Below are 13,759 nucleotides of genomic sequence, written 5' to 3' on the forward strand. Positions count from 1 at the left end.
TGTAGCTATGCTCATTGATGTCTGCGTGCATGTCAGGATAGAGGACAATCACGTTCTCATCGAGAGTCACCACTAGGATGCTAATGCAATGACCTGTCTGTCTGTCGCACTGTTTCTCCACTGCAAGAAAAATGTTTTTAAGCATTATCCTCACCTGTTGCAATTAGGACATCCTAAGTACAACGCACTCACAAGTAATGTACCACTGGTTGGTGTACATATCCCTAGCCAAAATATGGTTACAGACGTCGTACTTGTACTCCAGGTTATCAAACGTGTTGAATGTCCTTCCTGTTACGTTGCACACAGCTTCCTCGGGCGGTGGAGGTTGGCAGCTGTACTTTCGACACTTCACTAGCTTGTACATACTCATCTTCTCGTAGATCACCGTGTAACCTGGCGGGCAAGAGGCCTCTGGACAGGGTTGCGGTTTGTCCTCGTTAAGAATTGGCGGTGGTTTGATGGGCACACAAGTGAACTGTGGACACTGCGTCTCGTTTTCTTGTTCCTCTTTTCCAGTCGAATCTTGCTGCATAGATTTTCTGTTTGAACAATCTTTCTGATTAATCATCAGTGAAACAAAATCCATATACAAATTGTACAATCTGATACCTGAGCCCTTTGGTTCTCCAATGGTGTCTGGACATAGATTTCACTCCAGCTTTTGCATAGGATTTTTTAGAATACTTCGACTTCATCACTGACTTCAGGACTATTTTGTAACCAGGTGGACAAATCGGATCCTGGCACACTTGTGTTACACCTGGAAGAATATAGAACGTAAATTTTACGTCACAGATGGTCCTTTCAGATCTATTCTCATACCTGGAGTTGTCGTGGGAATTGTGCTGGTCTCGGAGGTGGAAGGTGTTGTTGGGATTGTTTTCGGACAATCCTTCTCGTCGTCGGGACAGTCTTGTATACCATTGCACCATAGATTTTCGTCGATGCAAACGTCACTGGTTGGACAGTGACGTGTACCAAGGGGACAAAGCTTGCACACACAATTGCACAGCTCATTTATCACTGGTCGCATTCCTGACTCGCGGCAGGGGTCGCATTTCTTTGGCTGGCAGAAGGAAGCTCCGCCCAAGGTGCACATGCATTCCTGACAATCCTCCCTTATGTATATAGTGCCAACGTTGTATCTGAAAATTTTAATTGTTAAACCTGAGTTACAATTTATACCGGACCACCGAACGTGTGTGTACTCACGATACATGTCCAACTACACAAGGACATTCTTGTTTAGGCACACAGGTGTTCCCACTCCACCAGTACGGTTCCTTACAGGTGCAACTGGTCTGATTGTTATGTGTTATTCCCTCGCAGACATTGCATTCTTCGATTGGAGTTGTGGTTGTTTCCACCTTCTCAGTGGTTGTCGTAACAGAAGCTACGCACAAATTGTTGCAATTAAATCAAAGGAATCATTATTTTCTTGTAAAAATGAAATCCCACTCACGGTATGGCGAAAAGCAACCGAGCACTTCCAACTTGAGACCTATATGCTCGTGCCACTTGATTGGCTGAACCTTCAGATACCTTGCATTCAGAGGTCTGTCAAAGTAGTTCTTCTTAACAGTATCTGAATCAAAGTTGGCCAAGAACTCTTTCTCTGAACCGTTCTCATCGACCACTGGGCTCCAATGGTGATCATCGTTACTGTAAAACACTTTGTAGACGGTTGTCCAAGTGCCTTCACCACCCTTCGTAACAATTCCTGTCAAATTTCGAGGTTCCAGAAAGTCAATTTCCACATACTGATGTGGATTGTTTAATTTAGGATGCCAAACACTCGGAGCTACTAACTTCAGATTTGGCAACAATTCTGTGGAAGAGGACGATGCAGAAACTTGCTTGTCCAAGATCTGACCATTATCCAGACCCATTGGGTCATCACACACTACAAACACAAAAATGTAGTCAATTTTTGGAACAACTGTATAGAATAGGCAGACTCAGTGGAAAGGGGCACGCTAACCTTTCTTTTCCTAAAAGTAGTTGTCCTGTAAATTTATATTATTTTCGTCTTACCTGGAACCATAACTTTCTCAGTCATTGCCGTTGTCGTTACAGGTACACTTTGTACTCCAGGCGTACTGCTTACTGTCAGTTCCTGGCAGCCAAGCAACTCCACCTTCATCGCTATTCCATTGTGCCAGGATAATGGGTTTATTCGAACAACCTTAGCTTCGACAGGTTCATAGAACTTTTGTTCAACTGGCTTGAACTCATCTATAGGTCCTCTGAATACTTGTGGTTGTTTTTTATCATCTACCACGAAAGAGAATGCGTCTCCATTTTCAGAGAACAGCACTCTATAACTGGTGACAAATTTTTCCTCCAGGCCACTGCCTTGTAGAATGACACCGTAGACTGGTTCAGGCTTCTGGAACTGTATGTCGAGCCTGCACACAATCGTACAATGAGACAAGCTCCTTTTTAGCACGTATATAAAACATTCTTTCTATTAACATCACTTGCCATTGATCAGTATTCGTATACTCCGGTTCCCAGTACCCAGCAGAACCTACAGAAACTTCGCTGTTCAATGGTGAATTTCCTGGCAGGAACATTGGACCTTGGACACTGCTTGCGTTGTAGGTTACTTGGTCGTTCAAATACCGAACCAGATGAATGAAATTGTTGCTCTCGCAATACGCCGGTGGACTGACAGTGCTAGGCACCAGCATCGTGTGTTCCACTACACTTGGCGTTGTGAGCTTCACATAAGGCGCGAGAGTCGTTAAAGGTGTGATTCCTTCAGTGCACAACGACTTGTCGCAAGTATAATAATTGTTGATGCACTGACAGATCTCGCACTCAGACTCTTTCAGAACAGCTCCAGGGATGACAGAGTCTCCTTCGTGAGATCTGCAGGTACAGTCAGCTTCATCGACACAGGTTAGAGCATCTCTCCAGAATTTGTTCGGAGGGCATTGTGGCTTCTTCGCTGAGACACATCCTAATTTCCAAACAATTGAAAAGCGTTTATGATCATGAAGACTCGATAAAACTCAAAGCTCACTGGACACTACCTGATATACACTCTGAAGCACCATTGCAGTAGCCTTCCTGAGACAATAGATTGCGATAGTAATGACACACTTTGTTGCAATTGATGGCACAGTCACTCCACGTTTCACCTTCCTTGCACACTTCTAAAATCATAGCGGTGAGCTCAATTTTCAGGACCTCAAAGGTAAACTGAGACTGAATGTATCGAAAGCAGAGATTATACTTGTAGTGATGATGTTTTTCTCGAAAGCTGTTGATATCGTGGTTTTGGACTTGGATGTCTTGTCAGCTGTCCATTCAGTCTTAATCGGTGTAGTCTGTGCAAATAAGCACTCTGGCCTCAGCAGGATAACGTTCGCTGGCCAGTCGCAAATTTGTGCCTGTGGATTGTAGAACATATTCTGTCCGCAAGACTTTTCCACAAGTTCGTTTCCTTTGACTCCGGGTGCACATTGATAGAATAGATGACAATCTGTGGGATGTGGCTGATTAGGACGTTCCATGCTGCATTCTTCATAACTTGGTTTTATCGTAGTCGGTAACTCTGCAAGAAGAATTGACATTGAACAAAAGTGACGATCAGAGGCTATGTGTATTATGTACCTGTTGTACTATCAATCGTTCGTGTGGTACTACTAGCTGAACACTGACACAGTACGCTAATCTCGAAGTCAACGCAAGGAAGCTTAGGCTGAGATTGACAGTAAAGTCCACGCTCCAGACTGCATTCCACATCCAGGCCAGTTTCTTTTGCTGTTAAATGATCCTTCACGGATCTGCATCTTATGTCGACCATGTGGCTTTTATCACACATTGCAGACCCATCTCCAGTAGCCTTTGACCAGAAGAAAATATAATGAGGACACAAGAAGTATCGATAACTCTACAGCAGCGGTGTGGTATTACCAAATTTAAGAGACTGGGCAAAGGTTCAACGTCTTTAAACTTTCTTCCCTTAATTGCTGGATCCTGATTTATCCAGGTGGTCCAACCTTCCACGCATCTTTGTGGTTCTTCCTGCGCAAGAGTACTTGAGACAGGGGGGATTGTACATGGTTCTCCTTTGCACAACACTTTACCCCGACTACAGAAACATGTCTGACAATTGTCACTGTTGACACTGTCACCCTCGTAATATGTCACCTGTAAGATACAATTGTTACCGACAAAACAAGTTTCTCAATCTTCCTCAACTTACCCCGTTGATTTCAATGCAAGGTGTCTTGCACGTTTCTTTAGGAACACATTCTGTATAGCTGTCATTACTGTACACTTGATTTTCCGGACAGGATTTCACTGAACACCCTTCTACGCAAGTATCCTGAGAGCACAGGTGAGACTGATCCTTCAGAATCATCAGATTGTCGCAAGTTTCACGGGGACAGGTTGCAACGCAAGGAGAGTACGTGCTGCATTTCTCGTCGCATTGTATGGGACAAAGATCCTGACTACGCCACTTTATTGGAACACCTTTCGCACTGCACTGTTGTGTGTATGCTGCCAAGGCTGTACAAAGGCACTCACAGTCACCACCTGAAGCGTAAGAATAGTAACTGTGAAAAGATTCTGCGTGTTATCCAGAGCACAACGATCTTGCTGTCATCCTATACCTGTGTCACAGCCACAAGTGTCAAAAATACAGTTGTGCAAGTAGCTGTTAACTTCAACTTCAGAGTGACACGGTTGGAAAATCGGAGACTTGAGTATGCCACATTTCTCCACAGCCCACAGTTTTCTCTCTGGGTGTTGCTCGCAGGGATCCTTGACATCTTTCGGTTCAGGACAGAAGTCGTTCTTTTTCCACGAGTCTCCGAACAAATTGGGTGAAACTTCTGATATACCACCAGACGGTGTTTTGAAATCATCCTCGCTATTGTCGTTATAGTCGCCGCAGAGTCCCTTTGTACGGCTTTTCCATCTAGAATCTAACCTTATGTAGACTCTGGTACCTAAAAAAGAAGTATAGAAAACGTAACAGAAAATTCCTACAATTTTTAGCAGCAAATTTGATACGTTAATACAACCTCTGTCCCATTGAACAGTTAATCCCAGGTCTGGTGCATCAACGAACACGAACAATCCAGCTGATCTCATTGCGGTTCTCTTAAAGGTTCCTGTAGGCAATTCTTTTCCTCTTGTTAGGACGATTCTTTCCGAACTGTCACCGCTTCCAATCGAAAGTGTGACTGACTTAGAGCAGGATACACCGGTCGTGCCACAGGGTACATTCTGAATGGACACGTCGAAACAGTCTTCAGTGGTTAGTGCACCTTTCGCCAGGACATAGTCGCACATTCCTTGGAAATCGTAGATTTTCCCGTCGAATGTGTTGTAGTGCGAGTCACCCCAAGCAGAGCAAACCCCTGCACATACTCTGTCGGTGCATTTCCATTTTCCATTTGTGCAGTTGCAGGTGTTGCATTCGTTTTGAATAACAGAGCCTTCTTCGTAACTCTGACCTCCATGATGACACGGACAAGACTCTTCCTTGATGCAATTACCCCCCACAACGTCTAGAACATAGCCAGACCTGCAAATACAGCCAGATTTGCAGACAGATGGTCTCTGAACAACCTGTTTGTGCATATTCTGACATGTTCGAGGTTCTGTTGGCGCACAGTCTGTAACTTCTAGATGTTTACTTGCTACGCAGGAGGTTAACAGGTCTTTAGCTGCTGGATACTCTTTGATTTCCTGTACTGTTGCCTGACGACAGGTCCAAACACCACCTAGATCAAGAGCAATTTAGAAAATTGCATGCACAACTTAGTTTATAATCTTCGAATCTCACCTGCACAGGTGCAAAGTTCAGGCGCTTTGTTTCCAGGTCTGACTTCTTTATGCCCTGCCTGAAACTCGAGTCCTGCATATGTACAAGGGCACTGTCCAATTGGTACACACTCTCCGTGGACATCCAACGTTTGACCTTCTGGACAATTGCACCCTTCGACGCAATCTTGTTGGCAGTCCTGGTAGGAGGATATATCACTGCAGGATCTTGTGCAACTGTTTCCACAAATCTGGTACACCTGGCTTCCAGGACAGTGTATTCTGCATTCGTTGACATCCTGCCGCCACAAGATTTTCACTCCAGCAGCAGCACAGTCTTTTGCGTACGCTGCTAATATGGGACACAGGCATAGCCCTAGCTCCACTTTGCAGGAGCACATGTCGTACATGCAATCTTTGTGAAATGATTCTGGATCCACATGCCAGTGGCAGCCTGAAAGGAAGAACTATAAGTACCCTATATTATATTGAAAACTGTCAAGACATCTAGATATTACCAGCAAATATTTCAGTATACAAGTAAGAACAGTATTGTTTCGCAGTCGCTCGTTTCTGCGGATCTAAATCACAAGGATGATCCGATTCCTTTTCGGGAACATTGGCACAGATTTCATCTGTCTTCCATTTATTAGCGAAACAGACTGCTGTCTGTTCGATATCACCTTCTGGCGTAATGAAGTCGTCCTTTTGGTTCTCCGAGAATGTGCCACAGAGTCCCTTAGTCCTGCCTAATAATTACAAAAGAAATGAAATAAGATTTTTGCTCGTGTATTCATTTCAAGGGTTTGAAAAGTATCGAACCATGAAATTCTGGAGGAGCATTGATGTAAACGCGTGAGATCCCATCCCACCATATTTCCAAACCGTTTGGCAAGTGAACAACTACAAATATACTGCTGACAATGCGTATTCGGATCTGATTGATGACAATAGGAAACGTTGTTAAATCGTCCCCATTAATCAGCACCTGACGGTTTTGCTTCAGCTTGACAGACGTTTCTTTGTAATTGATCGTTACCGTTTTCGTACAGGATGGAGCATCAGGTAGAACGAATCCCATACTCTGCAATCAAATAAACACCCCTCATTCATACGAAAGAAACAACTGACATTATTAGTAGTATTAACCACAGACCTCTGATATTGCGCCGGAACAGGGAACATTTTCACCCTCTATGGTGTAATCGTCACCCTTCATTAAATAGTACTTGCATTTTCCCATGAAATCGTAGTGTCTGCCATCGAAGGTTGTGTAGTGAGGATCCCCAATAACAGCGCATCTAGCGCTACATTTAGCCTGGGTACATATCCACTTCCCAGAAGCACATGTACACGTGTTGCAATCTTTCTTCACACTCTTGCCAGGCTGGAACAGCTTTCCACGTAACCTGCAAGGACATTCCTCAGGGTATATGCATCTTCCTTCGTGGGTCACAGTCCCCTCTGGACAGAAACAACCCTCTTCGCAGTTGTCCCCATTCTGCTTTCCTTCCACTTCGGTCCAACAAGATGGTTCTGTTCTTGGGCCACAACGCATGTAGACTCGTCCGTTGTTACAAAGCATAGCTGCAACGCAAGTCAGTGAAACATTAGCAACCATTTTCTCATCAATACTTGCATCTCAGCTAGTGAACACTTACGACATGTCTGATTGTTCCTCCAACCAAGCGATGACACTACTTTCTTATGGGCGCACTGTCTGACATAAACGTTCATCGTGTCACAGGCACACTTTCGCCTGTCGTCGTTCATACATGCACAATAATCCCACAAACATGACCTTCCTAATTCGGTGAGGCTAATGGTATTGGCACAAGCTTGAAACCTGTGGTCCGACAGCAAGTCAGTACAAAAGTCGACGGCTTCGCTGGAAATAAATGGATTCGAATCGCAAGAGTGCTTGGTGTTTGGATATTCGTCACACATTTCTGCAAAGCGAAGATTATTTGCAAAGATTATTTGCGAGATTATTAGCAAAAAGAGATTAAGAATTAAGTATCAGGTGCCATTTCTTCGGTTACAGATTCAGGTGCAAAGTAATACCTCCAATGTTCTCCGTTCTCCAAGAAGATGCAAACGCTTCAATGCTTCTCGCACGTTCCCCATGTTTGCTGATGAGATCATCACCCTTGTCACCGTTCATGTTGCCACAAAGGCCAACAGTTTTGTTCCACATGTTCTCAAGAGCTTCGACTTGCAGCATTAGGGCTCCGTCCCACTTCAACTGGATCCCCAAAGAGTCCAAAGTCACCACAATGAAATGCGCAGACATTTCAACCCTGACAGCTGGCAGTTGTGCTGGAATCGGTAGCAATTTCTTTGAGGTTCTAAATTCTGGGATACCAAATTCATTCTTCGACAGGATATACTCCTTGTCCTGAATGTAAATCTTTATGATCCTGAAGCAATCTTGAGTCCTGCACGATGGACTGTTCTCCACTATTACGGTGAACAGTCTATTTTGCGCTTCTTGAACCATTACGTGGGAACAGTCACTACTAAAGCTGAAAACCTGGTCGTCGAAGGTCTTGTAATGCACTCCGCCCCAGGTGAAGCAGGTTTTTGGAACCGGATGTCTGTCTTCGATAAACAGCTGGTTGTCTTTCAGTGAACCGTGCATTGTCTAATGAAGACACATTATTAAATGTTAGACACATAAAACGCTCAAGCTTGTCTGAAAGTATTACCGTTTTCGTTGTCATATTGTTGTAAAGGTCATAGCTGGTTTTAGCCTGTTTGGTGTCGGACCCAAAAGTATCTTGGTACGTCCAGGTATGATTAGTTTCCTTGACATAGGAATTATATGTAGTGCCCAGAGAGATTATATTGAGATTTTCGTTGTACTTGCACTGAGGTATTGGTTGCGGTTCAAAGGTACCAGTTTCATACGAGCATTTGTATTCGTTCACTGGAGGAAACTCGAATTCCACTCCGTCAGGACAATTCAGGATGCAAGAGTAACCAAGCTCGTCGCTGGTGCAATAGAAGCCACCATTGAACCCCATTTTTTCTCCGTTGCAAGCATCAGCAGCTGTGTGGACATATTATTCGTTCAGTAATAGAGTACAGAAAATCAGTGTTTCTGTAAATATAAGTTTATTATACTTACAATATTGACACTGCGGTCCACGGTATGCTTGTGGACACTGACAGAGGTTCGATGGCAGACAATTACCCCCGTTCTGGCAAGGTGGATCGCATACAGCTATCATGAAAAAAATATATTCATTGAGTACTCGTACGTCAAGGGTTACAGTTCAGGTGTCATAGTACCTACGTTCACAGTCAGGCACAGAGACCCAATCATGTCTAGTTGGTACCCAGTCGCCATTGTTACAAATCAGATTGGTAATAGATGTGCCGTCAGGAAATGTGAAATTCTTCAGGCAGGATATCGTACACGACCTATAGAAAAGAAGACAGCGTACAGTTGACTTACTTCTAATCGTACGGACTTTAGTATTCTTCGAGTAGCATACTTTGAGTTACACAGCTTATGAGAATTAAGCACCGGAGGAGGATACTCCATGCATGGTTTGTTCTCAAATTGACACTGCGGTCCAGTGAAGTCTGCAGGACAGTTGCACTGATGGGGTGCAATACACATTCCGTTATTCAAACATTTTGGCATGCAGATTGCTAAAAATATATATATATTATTAAATTTCCTGTGAAATATTGTCCTCTATGGAAATGAAAAAAAATTAGATTATCTTGGAATGTCTCACGTTCACAGTGGGGCACAGAATTCCAGTCTGTGCCGAAGATGTGCCATCCTTTGTAACTACAAGTTATAGCCAGCTGGGTGACACCGTTAGGAAATTTGTAATTTTCAAAGCAGGTTGCGATACATCCACTGTAAATTAAATAACATAGAAATTTAATATTTTGGTACGTTGAACAATGATATTATTCCTTGATATTCACCTGTCCCTCGAACATCTTATTTTACCATTCACAGGTGGATCAGGTTCTTTGGTGCATCCTCCTGCATACTGACGTCTTCTGCCGCCCTTGGTCTTCTTCACGCTGTAATCTAGACTTGGTGCATCGTCCAATGGAATGCTTGTACTACATCATAACATTTACATTTAACGACTCTTGGCAGCTTATTTGGAGAGAATAAAGTAACATCACTTACTCGTCTGTGTTGAGAGATTCCTCTGTAGAATTTCCACCAGTTAACTGGCTTGCAATAACGACAGTTATTGCAATTTTAAAGAATACGTTCCACAACACCATGGTAAATGCATAGGCATTTATGTAATTTTCAGAGCAATACAGCGAAACACGTTGAAAGGCTCGCTCCTCTTCGTTTACACGAATTAATGCACTTCTTCTATTATATAGGCGGTAAAAGGAAGTGGATAACTGATAAATAAAGTCCTGCTTGATAAGCGGATTCGAAGAAAAAAAAATGGGTCATTAATAAGCGTTAAATTCAGATAGGGTCAGTGGGTGAAATGAGTGTTCGTGGTTCTGAAAAATTATATAATTTATTGCCATGAACTGGATTATATTAAATAGAAATATTTGTATACAAAGTGTATATGCTTTTAATCACTGGGTATTACGCGCATCTCCCTATTATCAGAAAACTGGTCTCTTGAATTAAACGCGTTAGAGAAAAATCGTTCCACATTCTTGACACATATTTCAGTCTGGAAATGTGATTTGATTATCACGGTCACTACGAGCGTTAATAAGGTCTTAATTAGTTAGATAAGGCAGCATTAGTGTAACAAGGGAAATACTTATCAAAGAGCACCATTCCATTGTTCCCACATTCATATCATCGAGACTTATTAATATTACAAACGCAACACGTACGCGCCGAGAAAAATATATGAATCATTTTCTACGTAAAACACTATTGTTCGGTAAGAAATTGCGAATTCTGCACAACTAATATACGAACAGTAATTGCAACAATCGTTAAACTATATTATATGGACAACATTCTTATATTAATCATGTTAAAAAGTGTAAGCGATATAGCTACCTATTATCTTGGATGAGGTATATAATCGTTTTAATTGATCCTAAATACCTTAATGAGGTATCATGAAACTTCATAAAAAATTGTAGTGCAACAGTCAATTCGGTTTATCTAAACCTTTACGTTGATCATTCTTTGTCATTAGCTGCCCAGGTTCAGAGTATTTAGAATGCCAAATCTCGTAATAAGCGTCTTTGGAAATATTTTTCAAATGTGTGATGTTAAATTCTTCCTTCAGTGCAATCTTCCATACCTGTAATCAATAATTACCCGTTGAGACACTTTCATGAAAATATATTAGAAAACGAGAAATTCTCGTATTATAAACCTACATCTTCATCGGGTACAGCTGTTGGTGCTCTTCTAGTTCCAAAAACAGCTTCCTTCTTAATGATATATAAGTGATGTAATAAATAATCCAAGGTGTACATTTTGTCAGGTTCTCCAACATTGAAAGTAACAGACATAAGAGAACAACATTCATTCTGTATCGGATATAGAGCACGAGTCCAATAGCTGCCAGTCTTAACAACGCCCCATAACAAAGATTGCAAAGAATATCCGTGGAATGTACCCCGTAAGTACTGGTCTCTGGTGTCAGAAGGAAAAATTCCCATTGATGCCAAATGTTTAGCTGAAAATTATTAACACATATAGTTTCAAATTAGTTTCATTTATTTCTACAAATCGACTGAAGAATGTCATGGAATGTACCAAGATAGTAATCCTCTTGTTTCCAATATTTGCCACCGGTTATACACTTTTCGGAATTACCAAACATATTAGCCAGTTTTCCAAGAACAGCCATGCTTATCACGTATCCTGCATCAGCAACATTGTAAGGCTGCCCCCATAACACAACCGCATGACCTAAATAATAATCCCGTGTATGATTCAACGGAGCAAGCATGTACCTCAGGTTCTCGGGAACAACCAATGTATCATCTTTTGAAAAAACAAGCCAGTCCATTGTTTTGTTGTCTCTCCAAACATAATTAAACGCTTCGCACAGAAGCTGCCACGAAGATACGAGCTTAAGTTCTAAATTTATGATCGGCACTTCAGGGTCTTTCTCTTGGCCAAAGAAATATATATTGTTACAGCGTTTTCCCCATGTGTTCCAGATAGACTTTGCCAGCTTTACTTTCTTCACAAAAACGACACAAGTCAGTTGAACATTAGAGCCTAGCCAATCAGATTCCAATTCTTGCTCTCTTGTGGAACCATAAAGATAAAAGTCCATATCAATATTATTTGTTCTCACATTCTTATCTGTTAACCATTGGCCATATGTAGACTTGTTTCCCAACATTTGATCCTTCCAAACTTGCATAATAATCTCTTCGTTGTTTCGTGTATCAGATGTGAGCCACTTGAGAAGACTGTTCCTCCGAGCATCATTAGTGTTTGACAATGAATTTTCAAAAGTGGATGATGTACCATTAAATGCATCATGAACAATGAATGTAAGTATTGCCAAGATAAAACCAATCCCAAATCCAACCAGAAATGTAGATTGTAATTTGAAATAAGGAAGATACATCTTATAACTACTGTATTAGCCCAGCAACACACATATTCACTGTGGTCTTTTCATGAAAAGTAGTTAACTTCCAATTGATTGATATTAATTGACACTCATTGATCTTTGTGAATGTTGCATTTAAAATTATTAGCCTGGAACAACCAATAAGCACAAATGTATTTCCTTATTGTCGAATTGTGAGCATCTAATACAAAATTAGATCAACAGGTAGTTGATCTCAGGCAGAAATATAACCAAGAAACAGTCATAGTAAAAAGAATACTTTCAAATAATGGTGAGATCTTTATGAATACTATAAAATTCTACTTCAACAAAATATATGAGTAACAGCACTTACAGAACTTGTGAATAATTCGTACTAAAATTAACTTTAATTACAAGACTGTCTTCAATAAGTTATTTAAGCTAACGGATGCATCCTCTTCGGATGTGTGTATGTAGTGAAATTACAAATTTCTTCACTATTATGTAATCTAATGATTTATTTCTTCAAAATATTTGCCGATCCATTAATTTATGCATGTGCAAATGCTGGTCTTTCATCCGTGATTCATTTTTATGCCATTGGTCACCATTCAACAATATCATCGATTAAATAGAATATTATCAGCGGGAACAATTTCAACGATAGCATGATGTACATATGTAGATATAAATGAATATAAATAACCGATAACAATAAACCTATGGCTATGATATTCCGTACGACCCTTTCTTTTACGTATACCTGCGATTAGCTCGAAATGTACCGTAAAAGATTGTAAATGGAATCAGAAATGCGTAAATAGTAGTACGAGGTTGAAGAAAAGAAGTCTCGAAGACCGATCACGTTGATACCGACAGGTGAGTGAAAATTCCTAATGCTAGAAAAATGCGAATATCTCAGTAATTAAGCGTTCAAAATGAACATCATTAGTCTCAAATTGTTCCTCAGGACTTAATGCATGGACCCAATAGTGCAGAACCCCAGAATTAGTAAAATTAATTATGCCTGCAATACCGCAGCTACCTCACGGAGCGGCAACCCTAATTGTAACAGAATTTGATCGCATTTACACCGCTGAACGGGCATTATTTTTCCTCGTCACGCATTAGATTTAAAGTTTAAAGAACGTACATTAGTACATTCTAGCGGCTGGGTAACACTAATAACAAGAACATTGTTAAAATCACATTTATTTGCAACGGTTGACACTGTATCTCGTCATGCGTACCCCGGTTAGTTCACTTTAGACAAGTCATACAACATTATCCTGACAACTTTCGTCTTGACCAAGCATTCGATTTGTAGCTTAAAGAACGTAGATTAATCGGCTGTCATTAACAGTAACAATAAACGACCAGAACATTGTTAAAATCGCATTAAATCGCGGAATACCACTATTTTTTCGACCGGTGGCGCC

At 41.3% G+C, this 13,759-nt stretch overlaps 2 protein-coding genes across 2 annotated transcripts in view; both read right to left on the bottom strand.

The window, feature by feature from the left end:
• The window catches only part of LOC107187336 (hemocytin), a 14,187-nt gene extending 4,134 nt beyond the window's left edge, over positions 1-10,053 (bottom strand). The window contains 28 exon segments of the mRNA XM_015575408.1: positions 1-120; positions 193-559; positions 603-751; positions 826-1,148; positions 1,216-1,396; positions 1,466-1,906; positions 2,038-2,411; positions 2,488-2,968; positions 3,042-3,164; positions 3,245-3,565; positions 3,625-3,856; positions 3,928-4,164; positions 4,220-4,554; positions 4,632-4,970; positions 5,046-5,750; positions 5,813-6,244; positions 6,309-6,539; positions 6,613-6,874; positions 6,947-7,377; positions 7,452-7,739; positions 7,855-8,434; positions 8,499-8,842; positions 8,921-9,016; positions 9,089-9,216; positions 9,291-9,450; positions 9,540-9,667; positions 9,739-9,882; positions 9,953-10,053. The exon segment at positions 1-120 is cut by the window's left edge and continues 20 nt beyond it. Of these exon segments, the coding sequence (XP_015430894.1) occupies positions 1-120; positions 193-559; positions 603-751; positions 826-1,148; positions 1,216-1,396; positions 1,466-1,906; positions 2,038-2,411; positions 2,488-2,968; positions 3,042-3,164; positions 3,245-3,565; positions 3,625-3,856; positions 3,928-4,164; positions 4,220-4,554; positions 4,632-4,970; positions 5,046-5,750; positions 5,813-6,244; positions 6,309-6,539; positions 6,613-6,874; positions 6,947-7,377; positions 7,452-7,739; positions 7,855-8,434; positions 8,499-8,842; positions 8,921-9,016; positions 9,089-9,216; positions 9,291-9,450; positions 9,540-9,667; positions 9,739-9,882; positions 9,953-10,053 (8,053 nt within the window).
• An 854-nt stretch (positions 10,054-10,907) lies between these two features.
• LOC107187337 (glycoprotein-N-acetylgalactosamine 3-beta-galactosyltransferase 1-like) lies at positions 10,908-12,391 on the bottom strand. Its single transcript, XM_015575410.1, has 3 exons — positions 11,525-12,391; positions 11,143-11,444; positions 10,908-11,063 (listed from the first exon to the last, which is right to left on the bottom strand). The coding sequence occupies exons 1-3, from the start codon at positions 12,351-12,353 to the stop codon at positions 10,908-10,910; spliced, it is 1,287 nt and encodes a 428-aa protein (XP_015430896.1). The 5' UTR covers positions 12,354-12,391.
• Positions 12,392-13,759: the final 1,368 nt, after the last annotated feature.

This window comes from Dufourea novaeangliae, unplaced genomic scaffold, assembly GCF_001272555.1.
Source record: "Dufourea novaeangliae isolate 0120121106 unplaced genomic scaffold, ASM127255v1 scaffold113, whole genome shotgun sequence".
NCBI classification, from domain to species: domain Eukaryota; kingdom Metazoa; phylum Arthropoda; class Insecta; order Hymenoptera; family Halictidae; genus Dufourea; species Dufourea novaeangliae.